The sequence below is a fragment of the Tursiops truncatus genome, chromosome 20 (assembly GCF_011762595.2).
Source record: "Tursiops truncatus isolate mTurTru1 chromosome 20, mTurTru1.mat.Y, whole genome shotgun sequence".
Classification (NCBI taxonomy): domain Eukaryota; kingdom Metazoa; phylum Chordata; class Mammalia; order Artiodactyla; family Delphinidae; genus Tursiops; species Tursiops truncatus.
This window is the reverse complement of record NC_047053.1, coordinates 13,527,241-13,549,782: the sequence shown is the minus strand read 5'-3', so window position 1 is coordinate 13,549,782 and position 22,542 is coordinate 13,527,241. Positions and strand designations below refer to the sequence as shown.

General features: G+C 50.2%; 1 protein-coding gene across 2 annotated transcripts; it reads left to right on the top strand.

Annotated features, from left to right (window-relative positions):
• The first annotated feature begins 3,486 nt into the window (after positions 1 to 3,486).
• RFLNB (refilin B) lies at positions 3,487 to 11,742 on the top strand. Of its 2 annotated transcripts, none has more exons than XM_073797889.1 (3): positions 3,487 to 3,796; positions 6,693 to 6,797; positions 8,617 to 11,742. In XM_073797889.1, the coding sequence occupies exons 1-3, from the start codon at positions 3,609 to 3,611 to the stop codon at positions 8,945 to 8,947; spliced, it is 624 nt and encodes a 207-aa protein (XP_073653990.1). In that variant the 5' UTR covers positions 3,487 to 3,608; the 3' UTR covers positions 8,948 to 11,742. The 2 variants fall into 2 exon arrangements, with proteins under 2 accessions (XP_073653990.1, XP_019782501.2); XM_019926942.3 differs by having other exon boundaries at positions 3,490 to 3,796; positions 6,693 to 6,802.
• The last annotated feature ends 10,800 nt before the right edge of the window (positions 11,743 to 22,542 follow it).

The following is a 22,542-nucleotide window of genomic DNA, read 5'->3' as shown; positions in this document are numbered from 1 at the left end:
CATTTTGGTTGACATGGGTGTATATGAACGCAAGGGGGGACCTGGTTTAATACTAAGGCCAAGCCACTGCCTCGTGGTTCCCGGAGCCCGGAGACCCAGGGGGCTGAGACCGCAAGGTACCTGGGGCCCTGGGCCCACGCCAGCGCGCTGGAGCCCACAGTGCTTTTAATCCACTGTCTGGCTGGGTTTACTGAAAACAAGCTACTCCAAAAACAATAAGTAGCCGCGCTGTGGGGGGTCCCGCCCTGCTCTTGACTGACTCAACTCCTGTTTGGGCATCAGCTTAATTTAGTGGAGAAAAAGGGAAAATGCAGGATTGGCATTCATTGTGACGCAGCTTTGTTCCTCAGACCCTGCTGGGAGAGGCCTCAGGGCCAGAAGCCAAGTCCTATGAGGACACCAGTCTCTGTGATCCAGGCAGGGGATGATGGCCGCTCGGAAAGGACCGCTTTGAGGAGAGGCCACTCTTTCGGCAGGGTCCGTGGTCTCGTTTTTGTGCAACTCACCCCTGGTTTCTAGGTGCAACCCAGATGCTCCTCAAAAGAAGGCCTGTCTTTGAAGCCAGACCAGGAGGGGGTCAAGTGGAATCCGTTGTCTTTCCCAAGCCTTGGTTAGAGTTTTTTGTTTTTTTTTTTTTTTAAGAAACGTCCTTTGGAAAACAATCTGGCAGAAGATGTAGGACAATGATGAGCCCAGGGCATGGGGATCTTCCCAAGGACTATAGCAGATATGCAGTGCGGACTCACGGCTCAGGGCTGACGAAACACAGCTGTCTTCCAGGGTCTGTGCCGCATGGCTCCCATGAGGTTACAAAGGAAGTCCCTCTGCTCTCCCACCCAGGGGCACTCATGGGCAGGCTGAAGTCAGATGGTTCCTGTTGTAAGAACCCCTCTGCTCATCTCCAGCAGGACTGCCACGAGTTCATGGAGATGCAAGTGCAGGCAGGACACCTGGGCCTGGCTGGGCATGCCCTGCACGTTCTCCTCTGAACCCGAGCAGCTTCCAGTCAGCTCCAGCTTATCTCTGAGCTCTTTGAAGACAGTCTGGACAGGAGAGGACAAACCTGGGGTCCCAGGTGTCTGCTGACTGGCTCAGCAGGGTTCTGGGAACCATGGAGGGGAAGACTTCGATGCAGCTTCTCCGTTAGCGTCAGGTCCCCGGGCTGAATTCCTCTTCAGGCCCCTCCAGTTTCCTTTGTGTGTATCAGCGCTGGGCTCCTCTGTAAGGAAGGAGGCCAGGGTATGCAATCATTTCACGCTTTGGGAGCTCCTTGGCAATTGTCCTGAGGCCTGAGGATGTCCTGATCTCTATTAAAGCCAAGATGTTCTTCTGGGTTGGGGAGAGGTTATGTTGGGGATCAGACAGAACTGTCATAGGCTGGAGCTCAGGACATAGATGCTTCCTGGGTACAGTTTGATGGCTGAGATGCCCACGTGAAGTCCTGGGCCACCTGCTTGATGACCCCAGTGCCAAGGAGGAAGGGGTGCCTCGAAGGTGTCCCCTTGATCTGCCTGGACCCTCCGAAGCTGGCAGCTTCACACTCCCTTGCTCTCTTCGGCGGCTGTGATGTCTCTGTGGATCTCTGTGAGAATGTGAGTAATCTAAGTCCTTCAGAATTCCCCTGAGAAGGTGGCAATTCAGGGCTCCCCCTAGATTCCATGTTTTAGCGGGTCCAGGGGGCGATCCCTCCCAAGACAGTCCACAACGATCCAGTCTTTGGTGGAGACAGTGGCTGCACTGGCCTAGCATGATGACCTTCCTCAGCCTCATCCTCCTCTTCCAGACTGATGACCTTGGAAGAGGGAGCAATTGCCACCTTCCTGGACACCTTTTCCCAGCTGGCCAAGCCGGGAAAGAGTTCTCAGGATCTACATGGGAATGCTGGTGGGCAAACTCCCTCTAGGGCGCCGAGTCCTGCCACGGCCAGCAGACCGCCTTTCCACACCCCCAGGAAGCTCTTAGATTCCTCCCGTGATGCCCCGGGTTGGGGTGTGCAGGTGGTGAGGTCAACAGGGGTAGGGAATTGTAGCCACACAGTTGGCCCAATCTCTAAGACCCACTGCTTACAGTACTTCCTTGCAGGAACCATCGATCCAGGACTGTGCACGCTTGATTTTATAATCTGTTCCCACAGGTCCTGAATGAATGACCTCCAGCACACAGGCACGTACCCGTTTTATTCTCTATGGAGGGGATGATCCTGGGCTTTCTGGTCACAGCAAGCTGCGTTGTACCAGCTGTGTGACTTGGGGCAAGTCAAATTCATTCTCCGTTTCCTTACCTAAAAGTGATGAGTGAGGAGGGTAGGAGGGCTGAACTTTCCCAGCAAATCTCGAACATCTACCTGCTCGAAATTTGGACATCACCAGGTCCCAAGCAGGACAAGGATCCTTTGTTTTCGCAAGGACACAGACTGGCCCGCTATGGTGGGGCGTGCAGCACGCCCACCTCTCATCTAGCCAGGGAAGTCCCTAGTCCACGGCACTGCTCCTCTCCAGAGCTGGCACCTGTGGGCTAGGTCTGGGCAAGCTCCAGCTTGAGGCCCTAGTTGGGCACCCATCAGAAACCCCCAGGGTACAGTGGCTGGTGGGAGGTGGGGACTTCCTATACTTACTGATAATCAGGGAGGTCTCTGTTAGAAACAGTACTCGAACTTTCTAGTACTTTTAGATTTGAGAACAGCCCAGTTCTACAGCTGGCAGCTACTGCAACAAGTTCCCACTCAGATAGGGCTTCTCTGTCTAAAGAGGAAGAAGTCCCCCGTCTGAAAAGCTGTGACCCCCACCAGGGAGCCCCTGGCACTTCAGACAGCCGGTGGGCAGCCTGCTGAGCCCGTCCATCTGGTTCGAGGTCCAGTCCACGCAGAATTTTCCTGCCAGGTGTGGCCACGGCCTGTTCCGCTGAGCACCCAGGCCAGGGGGTGATGCGCTCCTCCCAGCTCCGCCCCCACCCCCCAGCCCCTGAGCCCCCTGAGGAGAAACGGAGTAGGCGCTCTTTTCCTCCGGGGCAGAAATGAGAGCCAGACACAAACTAAGAGCCCGCCCGGCTGAGCCAAGAGGCGGCTGGAACCATACGAAGCACATTAACTATTAATAATTTCCAGTTGTTTGCTCGCTGGGTTCAGCCGGCTCCCCCGGCCTCTCCGGGCCCGGGCTCTACGCTGCCTCCCGCCCGACGCCAGGGCTCGAGATATGAGCGCCTGCCGGCCTGGCTGGGCCAGAGCGAGGGGACAAGGCGCCCTCGGGCCCGGCGCGAGAGGGGTACAGGGTCGGCTTGCTGCGGGGCGGGTGGCCGAGCGGAGCGGGGGCCCGGGCCGGCGCCCCCCGTTCCTGTGATCGGCCGCTCGGGGCTGGCTGAGCGGCCGGGCGGAGCGCAGCGCGGGCTGCGCGCGGCGGGAGCGCAGCGGCCCCTGGCGCCCGGCCTGGCGGCTCCGCCACTGCGGGCGGGCGGGGCGGGCCCCGGGCGGGGCGGGGCAGGGGGCGGGCCCGGGAGCGCGGAGACCGGCGGACCCGCACGGCGCGCGGGCGGCGGGCAGGGAGGGCGGCCGGCGGGCAGCGGCCCCGGCCCCGCCGCGCGCACCGCCATGGTGGGCCGGCTGAGCCTGCAGGATGTGCCCGAGCTCGTGGACGCGAAGAAGAAGGGCGACGGCGTCCTGGACAGTCCGGACTCGGGGCTGCCCCCTAGCCCGAGCCCCAGCCACTGGGCGCTCGCGGCGGCCGGGGGCGGCGGTGGCGGGGAGCGGGCGCCGGCCCCCGGGGCGCTGGAGCCCGACGCGGCGGCCACCCCCGCGGCCCCGGTGAGTGACCCCGCCTCGGCCCCTCCCCCCATCCTCTGTATTCCCCCGCGCCCGGGCACCGGAGACCCCCAGGCGGTCGTGTCGGCCCTACCGGGGCACGCTGTCCCCGCCGCCGCCCGCCCGTCGGCCAGCGCTGGGAGCCCGCCCGTGGCCAGCGCTGGGAGCCCGGGGCGGGAGGCGCGGCGAAAGCCCGGCCAGCTGGAGCCGGTGGCTGGAAAATTGTCATCGCCTGGGAGGCCCGGGAGCCCCGGGAAAGGCGACCACCGCCTCCTCCCTTCGGGGTGATGGCCCCCGGGGCTGCCAGGCTGCGGCTCGTCCACATTCCTGACCCTGCCGGGCTGGAGGGGTCCGGGAACACCGAGAGCAAACTTCCCCCAGGCACCTCCGGGCTTTGCCCTCGCCCCCGGTGGCTCCAACGGGCCTGCTTCCCCTCCCGGTGGGTGTTGGGGAGAGGGGTGTACTCGGGCTCCCCGATTCAGAGAGCAAAGGGGGCCAGCTTTGGGGGACTGTTAGTGGCCTTGGAGGGGACCTTTTCAGATCCGTGGCCCCTCTTGTCCCGTCACCTAACCCGTGTCTGGCCCATGATGGGTGGGAGGCCTTTAGGTGGACAGGAGAATCTGCCTTGTTGTATATATCATCCCCACCAACAGCAGTCGCTGGGTTAACACTCTCCCCCATTCTATTGGGCACCTTTTTCAGAAAGAGGAAACAGGCTTGGAAGTTAAGTAACTTGGAAACTTTCAAAAATGAGTCCTTTTACTTTAATTTAAAATTTTTATTTAAAGAAAAAACACCAGGTCCCTTTTACCTTAGAAATGGCTCACATGGTGGTGTTTATTGCCTTTAACTAGAGCCCAGGGGACCCACATCCTGCCTACAGTCAAGCTAAAAGTGGGACTCTGAGGCCACCCCTCCCCCTTGGGGATGGGTGTTTGCAGCCTTCTCCCCTGGGTGAAGTAGTCAGTGGCAGCTGCTGCTCCTCGGGGACCCACCCACTTTGATGGTACGTGGAATTCTTGACCAATGATCCTGCCTCTCGGTGGACATCAGTGCATCCTCTCATTTCCATTTAGAAGGCAGCACTTGCTTCATCTTGGCCTTCAGAACCCTCGCCACCTGGCCCTTTTTAGCCTCATCTTCCACATCCCCTGACCACAGGCAGATACACACATCGGTGCCTCTGATGCTACTCGTCCCCCTGGTGTGCCTTTTCCCTCCCAGCCATCCCCTTCTACCTCTCCCAGCACCCAGCTGGCTTTTCCACCTGTCAAACCCTTGCCAGCCCTGCAGTGCCCAACTTGTCACCTCCTCTGGGAAGTCTTCCTGGATGCTTCCCAGAGCCATGCCAAAGACTGTGACTTCGTCCCCTTTCCCTGGTAAGCCCCTTGTTCATGCGTAGAACCCCTGCTGCCCCGCCCCACTCCCAGCCTGCCCTGGAGCAGGCTGGGTGCTCAGGGAGCTTGGGTGGCAGGGATGAGGGAGCAGAGGAAGCAGGAGCAAGAGAACCGAGTGCTTGTCTGGATACCTGTGAGTGCTGGGTGGCGCCTACCTCCTCTTGGTGGCTGCATTGTCCTGCAGCCCCCAGGACTCCCGGAAGGCACCCCCAGGTTGGGGAGTGCCCAGCAGCTAGAGAGCTTGGGGCAGCGCAGGGCCCCCTGTCACTGCTGGGGGCTGTTTCCTAAAGCTCTGCAGTAGCCGGTGCCCGCACCTTACCCCCTCCCCCAGCTGGGTTCTCAAGCCCCAGTGGGGGCTTATTAAGCTCTCCCCCCACCAAGTTCAGGGCTGGACCCTGGGGTCCCCCTGCCTCTCCCTGACCTACCTGGTCCCCTTTGGCTTTTGCATGTCCACCCTATGCCCCCACTTGACACCTTGTCCTGGTAACATAAGAGTCTTAGAGTCAACCTTCTAGAAACGTCTGCTTCCTGGAAGACATGGGGGTGGGGCTGCCACCGCCATACCCTGGCCCAAGTGTAGGTTCTTCTCTCAAATCAGGCAAAGAAAATGACAGCCCCCAGTTAGCCCAGGAACCCAAAGGGCTGCTCTCTGTTGCTCGCTTAACACAGAAGCCCTGATTCCAGTCAGGTCAGGTGAAAACCCAGCAGCTGTGTGGAGGATGGTCCCATCTCTTACTCAGGCTGCTTGCTGAATCAGAAAGCCCCATGCTCTGACCAGGCTGGAAGGCAGTGAACCCCTGGGATGCTGTGCTCTGGCTCTTTGAGTTTTCTGGATAGTGGAAGATGACATAGACAACTTTGTGGTGTTCATCTTCCCAGTGAGTTTGCAGATTCCTCCATCTTGGCTGGGTATTGATCTGGTGGCCTCAGAGGCAGAGGACATGGGGGAAGTTGGACTGAATCTTCAGTGTAAAAAAAAAAAAATCCCTTGTAGCATTTCTCTTTGTTGGTTTTGGCCTTTTCTGAAGAGTTGCTGAGACAATGCCAGGGTTGGGGGCACATAATTGAAGGTTCTGGTTAGTGAAGTCCCAGTTCGTGTCGGTTTTCTCACCGCCTTGCTGCGGGATGATGCAGCAGCCCCGGGGTCTGGCCGCAGTCACGACGCTGAGCTGTAATTTGTTTCCTCTTTTCCTCCTTCCACAAAACCTCATCGATGGAAAGGGATGCCCCCTGGGTGTGCAAATAAGGTCACAGGGCATATGCTGTGACTCTGCTGAGAGCACACGTTCATGATAGGCCTGGGATTCGAGCAGACCTCTTGGCATCCTCTGTGCCCTGTCCGGTGGTCTTCCCGTGCTGTGGGTCAGCCCTTCGCTGGCATTATTCCCTGGAGGGTGACACAAATCTCAGTTGGGCCCATCAGCTGGAGGCTAGAGCCAGGACCTTCTGCGGGGAACGCATCGGATGGGGCTGTGAACTAACTGCGTTTTCTGTTGTTGCAGAATCCAGCTTCTCTTCCCAACGCCCTGGGCTCGGGCTGCTCGCCAAGGTTATGCCCCCTGTCGTTCGGTGAAGGAGTGGAGTTTGATCCCTTACCACCAACTGAAGTAAGGTAAATATAGCAGTCCCTGATTTCATTTTATTTCTATTTTCAATTTTTTGTTCCAGTAATTAACGCTTGTTATTAAAAAAAAAAATAGTCAATGATAAAAGTGTGCCAAAGACTCGTATAGTTTGGTGGGTACTCTTTCGGATGTTTTTTCTGTGCTCTAACCATTTGAATATAGATACACTTATTAAAATAAAAACGAGATCGTGTTATACATAAAGTCCTGCAACTTGCTTTTTGCACTTATCATGGCCATCAGATGTTTAAAAATTTGTAATAAAGTAAGTCCCCTTTCCAGAAGCTTCTTTCCACATCTCCCCACCCCCACCCCAGTGTCAAGGTGCTGTGACCTTGCCTCAGGTTCTGATTTCACTGGGCAAGTACCGTTCTTCTTCCTCGGGGAATTTATCATCCAGGCTCATCTGGGGGCAGAGATCCATTGAGAGGCTCCATTAAAGGTATGTCTTTTTAGAGAACGGAATTTTACTTTTGGTAGCTGGTGGCTTTAGAGATGGAGTTCCGTTGCACGAATACAAAGGGCCCTTTGACACAGAACAAAGGAGGCTCACCAGTTTGGAGGTGAGCAGTTCAGCCTTTTATTCCTGAGGAGCTTGTATTTTGAACAGAATGGGGACATGACTTCATGACATGAGCTTCCCAGCCTTTTAACCTACTTGCCCAAGGCGAAGAGATGTTTCCACTGGACTCATTTTAAAAAAAGAGTGCCGGTTCTTACTCCCTGACCAGTGGGTAGGGGCTGGCGAGGGACAGTGCTGTTCAGTTTGTCTGTGTGTGATGCCTGTGCATACTTTTTATTTTATTTTTTATTTTTAAAATTTCTTGGCCACGCCTCGCAGCATGTGGGACCTTAGCTCCCCGACCAGGGATCGAACCCTCACCCCCTGCAGCAGAATCGTCGAGTCCCAACCACTGGACTGCCAGGGAGGTCCCACTTGTGCATATTTTAGTATCTATGAAGATGCCATAATTAGGAAGTAATATGAATTCATGCTTTGCTTCCAAAAAAAAAAAAAAAGAAATTCCCAAATTGCCCAAGATGGACTTTAAAAAAATTATAAAGTAGCTGCTGAGGAACGTGGATGTTAATTTATTTTATGGAAAACAAGACTGTAATTGGCTGTGATGGATAAGGTCAGATCTCGGTTCCCTGGGTTTGAGGGAGTCTCCAAGCCGAAGGCAGAGGTGGCCCCAATACTAGGATTTGGTATCACCAAGCTTTCAGAACCAGCATTCAGGATGTCTGGGTTCCCTTCTCCTCTCATTAAAGAGCTGACTGTTCACTTCAGGGGATAGAGAAACCACTCATCCCCCGTGGACAGGAGAATCTGCCTTGCTGTATATATCATCCCCACCAACAGCAGTCGCTGGGTTAACACTCTCCCCCATTCTATTGGGCACCTTTTTCAGAAAGAGGAAACAGGCTTGGAAGTTAAGTAACTTGGCCAAAGTCTCAAAGCTTAAGTCAGTGGGAGCCGACTCCAGGGGCTGCCGCCTGCAGTGAGGAACAGTGAGTGCGGGTTGAACTTGGGAATCCTGCATTTCTGCACTGAAACCCCAGCTCTACCGCTCCCTCCCACTGTGACCTTAACCTCTGCACCCCGATTTCTTCTCCCAGGGTTGTTGGGAAGATTAAATTACATCCTGGAAGTAAAGCGCTAGGACAGGAGCACACAGTGAGCACGTTATAAACTCCGTGCGGCTTCTCCCTAGAGTCTCAAGGTTCAAGGTCACAGTAGGGATCCCCGCGCCCCCAGCTCAGAGGAGCGGCTTCACGCTGCCTTATGTCTCCCGCTCAGGTACACATCCTCCGTCAAGTACGACTCAGAGCGACACTTCATCGACGACGTCCACCTGCCCCTGGGCCTGGCGGTGGCCTCCTGCAGCCAGACCATCACCTGCATCCCCAGTTGCACGTGGCGCAACTACAAGGCTGAGGTGCGCTTTGAGCCGCGCCACAAGCCCGCCCGCTTTCTCAGCACCACCATCGTCTACCCCAAGTACCCCAAGACCGTCTACACCACCACTCTGGATTACAACTGCCGCAAGACACTGAGGAGGTTCCTGTCCAGCGTGGAGCTCGAAGCCATTGAGCTCGTGGGCGGTGATTACCTGTCGGAGGAGAGCTGACTGCAGCAGGCTGGGGGGCTGGCCTGGCTTTCCTGCCCAGGTTGGGTTGGGCCAGGCTGCCCTTGTGTGTCATTCCAGCCCCAGAAGAGTCTAACCCAGAGATACCTCTAAGCCCAGCCTGGGGAATAAAAAAAAAAAAAAAAAAGTCACAACATCTTCTAATTATTGAAAGAATTTGATTTTTTACAATTTTTTTCCAATTGCTTTGAAAAGGAGTGTGTTTTCCTAGTTTGCTGCTACATAGCTTCCCCGAAGTCTCAATTTGATGAGAAAATAAAAGGATGGCTAGAGCAAAAGGAAAATGGCCACACTTTGAAATAGGGAAGAGGGGAGCGCCCTTCCTCCGGCGGTCAGTTTGTCTGAGGAGGAGCGTGGAAAAAGTCTCTGAGATGGAAAAAGTGAGTTGGAAGAACTTTCTGCCCCGGTGTCTTCACTGCTACAAAAGTGGTGCTAATTCAGTGAGCTGTGACACCCATATGGGTTCAATCTGTGGAGAGTTGAGTTCCATTCTGGTTTTTTAAATTTCCATTTGTATTTCCTGTTAACCAAAACTCTTGGAATTCTCTAAATCTTTTTTTGTGATATCAAAAAACCCCAAACCACAATATAAGATGCCTTTCAAAAAAAAAACAAGAGAGGAAGGGAAAGGCAGGCAGGCAGGAAGGAAGGCGTTCACCCTGTTCTTGCCTCTAGAGTGGGGTCAGATCAACTGGTGGCTGAGTCCGGGGGCAACGGCTTGGTTCTGGTTCCTTCCACGGGTGGGTTCCAAGCTCGGGCTCTGGCGAAGCGCCTGGAACCCCTGGCATCTGGTAATGTCTCCACAGGCTTGTGTAACTCTCCTGATATGTATTTTGGGGTTTCCAAATACTTTCCTAGTTTTTTCATAAGGTGAAACATAGCAGAGGGTCCTTTGGAGAGAAATGGCGTCTTGAAAGAATGCTTAGGGAAAGCACTTTTGGCGGAGTCCACAGGGGGCGTTTCACTCACAGTGGGAGCTGACAGTCACACCTAGGACTTGATATCCCCAGGGAGGAGGTGGACACAGATGTTTCTGGTGATCTGGTTCATCAGGGTGGTCGTCCTTTCCAGTGACTTTGGGTCAACACCGCGGAGGAATTCTGCTGGTGCCCGAGGTCTAAGCGAAAAAGCAAGGAAATCCACCTCCCTACCTCCAGCCAAGGGAAGCAAAGGAGAATTGAGCATAGGGAATGATGCCACATGTCAGGCTCCCAAACCTGGGCGCTGGGGTGACCGTACACGTCTAAGCGTTCGTTTTAGTGTGACAATCATGGCGTTGCATGTGAATGGAAGAAACTGTGTGAATTCAGCTGAACGGGCCACAGAAGCGGGGACACAGGCTGGGCCAGGTCAGGAGGGCGTGAAGGCCAGGCTGCCTCTGGCCTTCAGCCTCCTGCCCGCCCTGCCTCACCCGGCCCGTATTTCTTTCTCCTGCCGATCCCTGTGGATTTTGAGTAAAGAAAGTGGCAGAGGACTTTTGCTCTTCTGATATCGGAGAGAACAAAACAGTGGGTATTTCCTTTCAATGCATCCAAGTTATGTCAAGTGCTTGGGGCTTGCAGAGTCCTGGAAGCTCGGACTCCCGCTGTATCTCCGGGTTTGTGCTGATGGCTTGCAGCTGTCCTGAAAGCAGAATTGAGAGTTCTCTGGGTACCCTGGAGCCACAGCAGGGACTTTTGTTCTGAGGAGAGCAGGTGTGATGATAATCACTGTCATTTAAAGTCATCAGAGGCCTAGAGGGCCAAATGGTCTGCTGTCCTCTTCAGGTTGAATAGTGTTTAGTCTGTCGTGCACCTGGTTGGAAGCATCCCTTCCGTGGAGCCTGCGATCAGCTCCATGGTCCCGAGTTTGCCAGCGTGAAGCTCAGCAGGGACCCCTCGAGGGGTCACTCCAAGACCCCGTAGTCTCCTGTCTTCATGCAGAGCAGCCTCCTGCGTTTGGAAGAGTAAATCACACAGCATTTATTGATTAAAAATGGGTTTTTCTCTCTGATTTCATGATCTTGTCATTTAAGACAAGTGGTAAGTGTGATTTTTAAACTATGGTAAGAGAATTCCCAAGGTTTTGCTCTGGCCCAATGGAGACACTTGACGAGCCCAGGACAATGCCATGGGCAGCTCGGCCAGAGAGACGAGGGGTAGAGAACGCGGCCTTTAAACAGCCCCGTGCTGAGATGCATGTATGAGATTTTTTGATATGAAATATATCAGTAAAGTAAGTAGAAGTGAGCGACTGTACGTGTGTCATGCGAGTGGAAAAGCAGATTTTGTTTTAAGTTATTCACTAGCGACCAAACTAGTTCTCTCAAATCCTTTCTTTTTCTCCAAATCTGCGTTGCTGAAAGTTGCAGAAGAGGAAGCATGTGAAGACGTAAGGGGACACATCAGGGTGGATAGCATGTTGTCGATCCATGGTGGATTCATGTTCGTTTGCAAGGTGGAAGCGATGATTTTTAAAACCCACTGATTAAAAACAAGCATTCCTAAGGGAGTCTGGGAAATACCATTTACTTATGAGTTAAAAAGTCTTTTTTCTCAGACTCTTAAATGATGTCTTTTATGTAATAAAGATGATTTGTATTTTCAGAGAAAAGTTTTCTTTTGAAATCACAGACCTTTGAAAAAGAGTAAGTACCTTTTCATTTGATGCATTTCCTGTTTCTCACCTTAGGAATAGTATTTGATGAAAATGACTTTGTAAATTTATCTTTGACATCTGTCTCACTTCATTTTGTTTTATGACTTCTTCATTTCATAATAAATTATCCTTTAAAAACACTTGGAGATGTTTCCTTTTTTTAAAAGAAACTCATAATGCCTGGTTAAGAAAAGTGAGACAAACGGTTCCTCCTCTTAAGAAATTTTAAGACGTGATTATGAAGTAATAGAAGTAATAGTACGATACTTCTGACTGGGGTGTGCGTTCTCCTGGGGGTATAAGAAGATTTTCCAAGGGGTTCCTGGGCACAGGAATTTTAAGGAATTTGTTCCCAGATTTGATGTGTACTCTTTCCCAAAGCCGATCTGCTCTGAGATGCACCTGTGAATGATGTTGTCAGGCCAGCCCCTTCCCACCTTCCCTTTCAAATCGCCTTCCTCCCACTTTGCAGAAGAAATACACACCTTAGTCCACCGAGCCTGAATATTATTGTGGTATTTTGCTCTGGGCTGGAAAAACCTGTAGGCAGGACAAAGGGACAGATAGAAACATGGTGTCTGGACACCAGGATCCACTGTAGGTTTTGTGCATGCCTGCAGCAAGCGTCCTGCACGTAAATCGTCATGGTGGCGGAAGCAAGGCGGGCCCGCGTTGGGAGTTCTCATTTGCAACGTCTCGTACAGTTGAGGCAGTCAGAATGATGACACTCCATATGACCACCCGTATCTCTTCAATCTCAGACTATTGTCTTCCCTGAGGAAAAGTCCTTTTGGGCAAAGCAAAAGAAAGGGTCGGTAAGAGCTACTGAAAGTGAAGGCATCTTATTTCACTCCAGCCTCAAATTCATGGCGAGGCTCTGTGCCTCATCCATTAGCCTTTGAGTTGCGACTCAGAAATAAACATGTCCCAGGAATACATATTACCCTTCTTACAAATACATTTTCAAAGCCAGTCTCTTTTTAATAGACATTAAGTCTAACTTGGCCGATTGGGACGACAATGAGGGCTAATTTTGCCTTTTAGGTCATACGGTGTAAATTTTCCATAAAATGAATGAACTAATCAGCAGTTCCAAGGTTTTGATAGAAAAATATTTAAAGCCTGTAGGATTAAAGCTATAATTTGTGTGTGTGTGTGCGTGTGTGCGTGCATGTGTGGCGAGAGAGAGAGAGGCGAAAGTGTGTGGAAGCTAATAATATTTCAAATGTTCAGCCTTTTGAAGTGTATCAGACTAAGCTGGTGCCCTGGAGAAGCAGCAGTAGGTGGAATTAATAGTAACGTGATAACTCTCAGAAAGCCCTTTTGGTATACTTCCCAGAAATTGAAGAAATGAATAACCCTATTGATTAGGCAATGACTCCTATTGTGTGGGACGCCTCTTGTCAAAATTAAATTCTCATAATTTTATTTTGGCATATAATCATTATCAAGTGGTTTGTATATGTCACTATTTCCTAGAGTGCTTTCTGTGGAGTAAAATAAGGTTCTGTGATCAAATAAGTTCGGGGAAATGAAAAGTTGAACAATGCTAAACATGCTTATCGAAGGCTTCTCGGAACCCGTGTATTAATCAGCTCTTGCTGTATAATACCGCCCACAAAATCACAGTGATACGATAGGGCGTTTCTGCCCAAGGCTAGGTGTTGAGTTCAAGTTTGTTCCCCTTGTCTCTGGAGTAGGCTGGGAAGGTTGCATTCTTCTCATGGAAGAGGTCAAAAGCTCCCAGAGGAGCAAGTAGAAACATACAATACCTCTTAAGGTCTACACTAGGAACCGGCACCCTGGTACTTCCACCTGCTTTCTACCGGCCAAAGCAAGGTGCATGGCCAAAGCTCACATCAGTGGGTCAGGGAACCATACTTCCACCATGGATGTGAGAAGGAGTGAGTTTTTGCTGTAGAATAGTCTACCTTAGCCTTTAATGTGGTAACATGCATTGATAATCTTCAAAAGGCAAGATCTAGTATGTAACATTTTCCGAACTCATTAGATCAAAGAGCCTACGTGCATTTCATAGGACTAGTGTTCTTTGGAATGCACTTTAAGAAATGCTAGTTCGTATGTATAACAGTCAGAGTCCAGTCTGGAAAACTAAACCCATACAAGATATTTCCAACAAAGGGGATTTCATACAGAGAGTTGACCACACAGATGTTGGAAGGATAAAAGAATAAGGGGACGTAATCCCAATTGTTAGTAACTGTAGGAAGCAGCTCCCACCCCTAACGCCCCCTTCTGGCAATTTCTGCCTTAAGACGCTAGAAAAAGATGAGCAAATTAAACCCAAAGTCAGAGGAAGAAAGGAAATGATAAAGATTCTTACTGATGAAATAGAAATGGACAAACAATTGTGAAAATTTTAAAAACAAAAATTTGAGTCTTTGAAAACATTGATAAATCTCAGCTAGATTGATTAAGAAATAGAAAGCATAAATTACTGATCTCATGACTGAATAGAGATCCTACAGGCACCAAGAGCGTAATAAGATAATATTAGGAACAACTGTAGGCCAACAACTTTGACAACATAGGCAAAAAGGAAAAATTCCTTTAAAAAACTTTATCTGACCCAACTGACATGAGATGAAATAGAAAATCTGAAAAGAAAAGCAAACTGTTTATTTTATTTGTTTATTTATTTATTTATTTATTTATTTCTGTCTTCAAAGACTCCATTAAGAAAATATTGAATAAAAAATAGGCCATGCACTGAAAAAACAATTCACAGCTGACAAAGGACTTATATCCAGACTATATAAAGAGTTCTTACAAGTCAACATAAGAATGACAACCCTGTTAAAAATGGAAAAGAGACTTGAACAGATACGTCATAAAGGAAGATATATAGATGGAAAATAAGCACACGAAAAAGCGTTCCACATCATTAGCTAGCAGTGAAATGCAAATTAAAATCACAATGAAATGCCATTAGGTACTTACCCAAGAGAAATGAATGCGGGTCCGTAAAATATATAATGTTCACGACAGTTTTGTTCACAACAGTCATATGTTGAAGGAACTGAAATGTCCATCCATCAATAAGAGAACTGATCCACCTCGGTGTATATTCCTACAATGTAATACCAGTTAGCAGTAAAAGGAATACGTTACTACTACATGAAACATTATGGATGAATCTCTAGACATAATGCTGACAGGCACCAAAGAATATATACTGTATGATTTCATATACAGGACATTCTAGAACAGGCAAAACTAAGTTGAAAAAAATAATAGTGATTGCCTAGGTGTATGTGGTTTGGATGACTGGGAAGAGAAGTGAGGGAACTTTCTTTAGGAATGGAAATGTTTTATACCATGATGGGGGTACGTTGCATGGGTATATACTTTGTCAAGATTATACAATTTAGATCTATGCATTCTAATGTAATTTTTTACCCAAAGAAAAGAGAACCATAAAAGGTGAGAGGGGGTGGGGAATGGATGGGGATATAGATGAAACAAGAATGGTAGAAGATGAAAATTCTAGAAACTGGGTGATGGGTACATGGGGTTTCATTATGCTATGTCTGCTTTGTTTATATTTGAAATTTTCCATACTAAAATACTGGAAAAAGTATATCTTAAATAATGTTTCTACGACACAACTGATAAGTGATCGTTTTTTAAAATTGGAAAATACGTATTAGAGAAAATAAAAATCACTCCTATTTCCCTGATAAACCATTACTGATTCTGGAGAACCGTAGCTTTTGATGGTGGTTTGAATGGACCAATCTAAGAGACAACATTGCTTTTAGTCATCAGAGCATAAAGGGTTTTGTTTGTTTGTTTGTTTGTTTTGCCTCACTGTGCGGCATGCAGGATCTTAGCTCCCCAACCAGCGATCCAGCCCAGTCCCCCAGCAGTGGAAGTGCGGAGTCCTAACCGCTGGACTGCCAGGCAATTCCCAGGAGGTTTCTATTCTTTACGTTTGCTGGTTTCTTTTTCAGAATGAGAATGCAGGAGAAGGCAGGGGTCTTGGGTGTGTCAAACCAATTGCTGGTAATTACAAATTACTGCTTTTCTCCAAAAGCACTGGGGCTTAGGGCAGGTAATTAAGCTGGCGAGCACAAATAACAGGATGTTCTGAATGCCAGCGCCACTGTTTCCAACCTGGAGAAGTTCCTACAAAGCAATAAGGGTCCAAAAAGTTAGTTGAAATGAGTTCTTTTTTTTTTTTTTTTTTTTTTTTTGCGGTACGCGGGGCTCTCACTGTTGTGGCCTCTCCCGTTGCGGAACACAGGCTCCGGACGCGCAGGCTCAGCGGCCATGGCTCACGGGCCCAGCCGCTCCGCGGCACGTGGGATCTTCCCGGACCAGGGCACGAACCCGTGTCCCCTGCATCGGCAGGCGGACTCTCAAGCACTGCGCCACCAGGGAAGCCCCGATGTTAATATTTTTTACGTACACGGGGTTGTCACAGAAGTGAAAAGCCAAAGAAATTAGACTCAGGAGCTTATATACCATTTTAACAAAGGGTGATAAATTGAGAAGTCATTAGAAAAAGGAAAGGGAGTTTGGGCCTAGGGCCAATAAACTGTGGGAAAGTGACTAGGAAATAATTGGGGAAATTAATGGAAGATAAGAGTTATTTAACAAGACCTGTTTATGCAGATTCATCTCGGTGCCTCTCTGTCTCTGGTGACAAGAGTTGCTGTCCTCATCATGGTATAGGAGGTGCAGGAGCAATCTATCCCAGCTTCACAAAGCAAAATTGCTGCCCTGCTTTTAGGCAGATAAGGGGAAAGCAAAGAACTTTTCCTACATCTGTTGATTCTTAATTGCCTTCAGCTCAAAATAATCTTTATGCCAAAGTGGCATATTTTGGAGTGGCATGTTCTAGACCTCTTCACCAGACCACCTGGATTCAAGTCCCAGCTCCATCGTTTATTAGCTGTGTGACCTTAGCAAGTCCCTTAAGCTTTCTGTAAAATGAGGATGAGAAGGGTTCTTTCCTCACAGACAGCTTGTGAAGATTAAATGAGTTCATACATGCAGAGTGCTTAGAACAGTACCTGCCATGAGTTAAAAGCCATACAAGTGTTTCTTGTTTTAATTCTCTTTTGGCTTGTAATTTCACTCCCAAGAATGTACCCAAAGCACTGGACAATTGCACTAAAATGTGCCTGTAAGGATGTTCTTTGCAAAATTGTTCAGAATCGCCAAAAAGTAGGAAACCAAGTAAATGTCCACAAAGAGGGATTGAATAAATAGTCTATACAATAAAATACCAGGCCAGCTTTACAAAGTCCGATGTGGATGTCAATTTAGTGTCTTGGAAAGATGTTCATGCTATATTTTTAAGAGGATCATTAGAAGACAACACATGTATTATTAACCCATTAATTTTGTTTTCCTGTATGTAGATGCTTGAATAGAAAAAGGCTGGAAGGATGGATACGAAACAGATGAGGCTCAGTTTCTCTGAATGGTGAGACTTTTGGGTGTTCTTAAAACATTTTTTTGCTTATGTGTAATTTCTAATTTGTCTGTAATGTATATGCATTTCCTGTGTAATTTGAGAAGTAAAACCCGCGTGTAGAACATGGTACAGCTTTGTGATCTGAGTGAAGAGAAACCAGAGAGTTAAATGGTCAGTGTGTTAAGAACTGTGTAGGGCCTTAGCTTTTACACTATTTGCAAGCTAACACATTAGCCTCCACGCTTTCATGGATGTTGGCTAAAGACATGAGACTCTTGGGTCAGAGACAAAGGATGATTTATGAGTCACAGCAATAGCTAGAGGGTCAGCATTTGTTTGTTGGTTTCCAGAGCCTCAGTTCCCACGGAATGATGCAGAGGGGGCCAGGTGGCACTGGGATATAAAGGGTGTTTGACGGGAGAGGGACTCTGAGCTTAGGAACTGGAATCGAGACCCTGTCTATCTTCCAAGGCCGTTGGTCACCACAACATCCTTCAAAGAGCAAAGGCAAAAAAAAAGAAAAAGAAAAGGGACTTTTCTGGCGGTCCAGTGGTTAAGACTCTGTGCTTCCACTGTAGGCGGTGCAGGTTGGATCCCTGGTCTGGGAACTAAGATCCGCATACTGCGCGGTGCAGCCCCAAAAAAAAAGGAAAAACAAAAGGCAGTCGGAGACTCCTTACAAGATGCGCAACACGTGAGAGATCTGGGGAAACTGTCTCCCAAGCAGCAGAGCTGCTCAAACATCAACGTGCTCGAGTCACCTGGGGAGCTTGTTAAACTATAGGCTCTGATTCGGGAAGTCTGGCCTGCGGCCGGAGAGTTTCTAACAAGCTCCAGGCCCTGTGGGTGCTGCTGGTCCCAGGCCCCTGTTTTGACAGTGAGGCCTTGGCACCATCCTCAACGCCAAGGCGTGGCCGGTAAGTGGCCCCAGGTGGGCATGCGGGCCTGGGTGAGGTGGGAGAGAGGATGCTTCCTAAGCCCTTCCCAGTGATGATCAGAAGGGAGTGTGTCAGGAGTTTCAAAGGCCAGATTTGACCATGAACAAGTACACAGCATGTCCACGAGGCCCCAGAGAGTGTTTTCCCATCACCCTGGGGCCCTCTGGAGCCCTGTGGGTGTGGATTTCTACTTCCCCAGGCCTCTCCTTCCCAGCAAGCTGCCCTGTCAGCCACAGTTCCCGGGAAGGACTCCCTCCTTTCAACTACACCCCAGCCGGCTTCAGCCACCGGCCCTGCCGACGAGCCCCCATTCTGTCTTCATCTGCCTCTTTCCATGGCGGTCGAACTCCAGGAGGGAGTGTAGCTTGGCTCCCCGCTGCTCTGGGAGCCCATCTGAGGCACCACAGCACAGCGATTAAGAGCTGGACCTTTGGAACGAACCAGACTTGGGTGTGACATCCCAGCTCCTCCCCTCCTCATGTAGGCAGGTCACTTTCCTTTTCTGCGTCCATTTCCTCGTGTGTGGTTGGGATCACAACACCTCGCATCTCAGAGATGGTTGTGGAGATGGAATCGTGTTATGTTGGGTATGTGATGCCTACACCGCTCCTGGGCACCACCGCTCCTGGGCACCGCTCCTGGGCACCGCTCCTGGGCACCACCGCTCCTGGGCAGGGAGGAGCCTGATCCATGAGATGGTTATTCCCAGTATCCTGGCAGCAATTAGCAGAGAACTGCAGACTGAGTAGTGACTTGATAAACATTTTCTAAAAGACCATTGGAGACCTTGGAGCCCATCTCTTGCAAGTTGTGTGACTTGAGCAATTCACCTCTTCTCTTTAAGCCTAAACTGTACCATGGAGATAATAGTTCCCACCACTCAGAGGACATCTTGACTGAGGAACAAATGAGATAGAAGAACCTATAAACTAGAAAGTGACCTAAGATATTATAATTACAAAGTGCGGGGCAGGATGCAAAACACAGACCACGGAAATATAAATAGCTGTCGACAGCTCCAGGTGTGAGCGTAACAGGTGGAAACCATTCAGTTTCACCTACCCCTTAACTCACCCAGCAGCCCCCCTCAACCCTGCAGGGCACAGCATTGCTTCTGGGTGTAAACTTAAGCCTCCTCGGAGCACCAGCGGTGGGAGTCCGTGGTGCCCGATAATACATGGCTTTTGGGAGAAGGTTGGGTTTCGGGTTTTCCACCCTCAGGGCGAGGGGGACGCAGCTTGCTGAGAAGCACAGCTGACGGTGAGGGAAGAAGCCAACTGCATTCGTAACAAAATCACCCCCGGATTGAGTGGCTTCAAACAACTTTATTATCTCGCAGTTTCTGTGGCGTCGCTCAGCTGGATGCCTCTGGTTTCCAGTCTCACGGGCTGTAATCCACCGCGTCACTCAGGGCGTGGTCACCTCAAGGCTTAATGGGGGTAGAACCCGCTTCCAAGCTCACGCGTGGGGCTGTGGGCTGTCGGCGGGGGCTGTGGGTTCCTTGCCACATGAACCTCCCCCCGGCCCCTGCTAGTTTCCCCAGTTGTTAACGTCTTGCATGAGTTGGTACATTTGTTATAATTGATGAGCCCACATTGATACATTATTAACTAAAGTCCATAGTTTAGGAGTCCGACTTGGTGTTATACTTTCTATGGGTTTGGACAAATGTGTAATGACATGTGTCCACCACTGCAGTTTCCTATAGAATAGTTTCACAGCCCTGTTCATGCTTCCCTCCTTCCTGCAAACACATTCTCTTTTTGTTAACCTCATCTCGGAAGAGACATTCCATCACTTTTGCCGTGTCTACCACGCCAATCCGCACCGCAGTCGTAACCTCCCTGGAATTTTCCTGCAGTGTCCACAGTGGATGTTCACGGGGCTCAAACGGTAGCGCTTTGTTCCCGAGTCTCCAACCACTACTAGTGTGGAGACCCAGGGGCTACTTAGGGTGGGAGTGTCTTAGAGTGAGCTGGTCATGTAGGCACTTTCTAGCTACCTGACCTTAAGGCTAGCTTCTAGCCTTAAGGTTGAAATCCGCCCCCTAGGCACCACCAAAACCAGGTGCAAATCATAAACCCAATTATTACTAAACTGTGCTGACCAGCTGATAACATTCTGCTCCAAAACAGCTCAGGGACCCATGGTTACACAGTCTTGTTCATCTTTAGTTAATAGATTCCCTAGTGTTGGGCAAGGGTCAGTAGTTCTGGAGATGAGTGTGCAGCCAATCTGGGTCCTTGAGATTAACTCACGCTATGCAATCCACCCCCATGACCCTTCCTCAAGTTCTTTTAAAAATGAATCATTCGGGCTTCCCTGGTGGCGCAGTGGTTGAGAGTCCGCCTGCCAATGCAGGGGATACGGGTTTGTGCCGCGGAGCGGCTGGGCCCGCGAGCCATGGCTGCTGGGCCTGCACATCCAGAGCCTGTGCTCTGTGGCGAGAGAGGCCGCAACAGTGAGAGGCCCGTGTACCGCAAAAAAAAAAAAAAAAAAGAATCATTCTCCACCTGGAGGGTAATGGACAAATCTACTTGGCATCTCTCTAGGGAGTCACTCTGTATTCTATGTAGGTTTTATATAGATTCTATGACAATCTGTTCAGTACATGTGTCCAGTGGGGTTGACTCCCTCCGCCACGTCCCCACCGTACACTAGGTCTCTGCAGCAAATACTCCATTTCCTTGACCACTGTGATTAGTCCATTGATGGGCATATGACCTGTGCCAGGCCAGAGATCTTCTCTGGGGTTGATATGAATACAGGAGTGACTCTCTTTTCTTCGATGAACTATAAGGCTGTCAGTGGCCATTTTTGCAATCCTGTTATGAGAACCTGCCTGAACGTGAAGCTAATCAGGGAGGCAGAGGCAAGATGTGGAGAAAGAGACAAATTCTGATGGCACAGTATGACCTCCTGGATCCAGCCATGCCTGAAGCCATATCCAACCCTGGACTGTTGGCCTTATAAATCAGTCTCTCTGTTTTGTCAGTAAGCCGGTTTTCATTGGGTAGAGTCCTCACTGAAACAGGCTGGATGTGAGAAAGATACTTAAAACTTCTAACCCAGCGTGGTTTGAGTTGGAGCCTCTTCTGTGCTTGTGGAAGAGTTAATCCCCACCTGCTTCCTCTGTTCAGATCTTGAGCACAGACTCCCCTTTAGTTCCAGGCTACAAGTAGGCACGTTCTTGTTTGGCTCAAAGCCCCCTCCCCAGAACACTGGACTTTGAGACCCTCGGTTCATTCCTCCTACATTCCTCTTGCTCCAGACCCCTGTAATTTGTTTGGCGGTTTGTTTGAATTCTATCAGCCAGTCGCTGAAGCCACGTTTCTTTGTGAAGCTCACCCTTTGATGAGGTGGCTGTGTAGCCACCCCACCTAAAACATCATTGCTCAAAGCTCCTACAATAGATTGAGCGCTTCCTAGGGGCCAGGCGCTATGCTAAATGCTTTATGTAATTACTGCATTTGATTCTCACAACACTGAGATGGGTATTTGCATCCCCGTTTCCAGATGTGGTAACTAAGGCTCAGAGAGGTTAAGCAATTTGTCTGAGGTCACACAGCTAGCACGTGGTGGGAAAGAGAAAAATGCAGCTCTGAGGTCAAAGTGCGTCATTTTCACCATTATCCCAGAATATCTCATGGCAGAAAGGCGGCCACAGGCCACCCCCATCCCCACCCCCCATGGAAGACGATACCAGGAGACCAAGGTACTCTGAGGCAGGTGTGCCCTCAGACTCATACGTGCACTGCACCCCCAGCCACCATGGTAGAGCCAGAGGGCACAGGAAATGCCAACTGAACTGCCCCACCCTCTGCTATCTTTACCTTAAACCCAGATCAGTGGCTGAGGTCTGAGTATTAGTATATTTCCCATCTCCTCCTCCCCATGGAGCTGTGCCTGAGCCCTCAGTGCCCTTTGCTCGATTCCATGGGCGCGCCCCAACCTGGCAGCAGGGGACAGGCCTAGCCTCGGCACAGGGAGGGCCCCTGCCAGGCCCGGCTGCTAACCTCCTCTCCAGGGGAGGAGAGGGCGCTTCTGAAAGCCCCTCAGTATATCTTGCCAGGGTGTGGTGGCCGATGGGAAACCTGTCACTGTCCTTTTAAGGAAGGGGTAGGGGGCTGCTCTGTCAGCTGGGGGCTAGCGGAGACCAAGAGGACCACTTACGCTTGACTTTCAAATAGGCATTCTGTGATGTTTTGTGTTGGCTTTCAACTTCTCCTGTGTACACTGTACGTCTTTACCTCCTTGGAAGGCAGGAACCTCATCCTAAATGTCCACTCTGTCCCCCTCGGGGCCTGCACTGTGCTGGACACAGGTGTCCGATGCTACCCCAGAGACCGCCTCTATCTCTTGGAACTTTCAGGCTGCTGCTTTGTGCCTGAGGGCGATTTCCTCCCCCACCCCCCACCCGAGCTAAGGTTGCTCTCTGGTCTGAGTGTGGCAGGCTTGAAATGCCAGGAACCCAACCCCCCCAGGACCCATCAGCCAATGCCTCTGGGGAGTGTAACACCCCAGCTCCCTCCCCCTCTGCGGGGATAATCCTGACA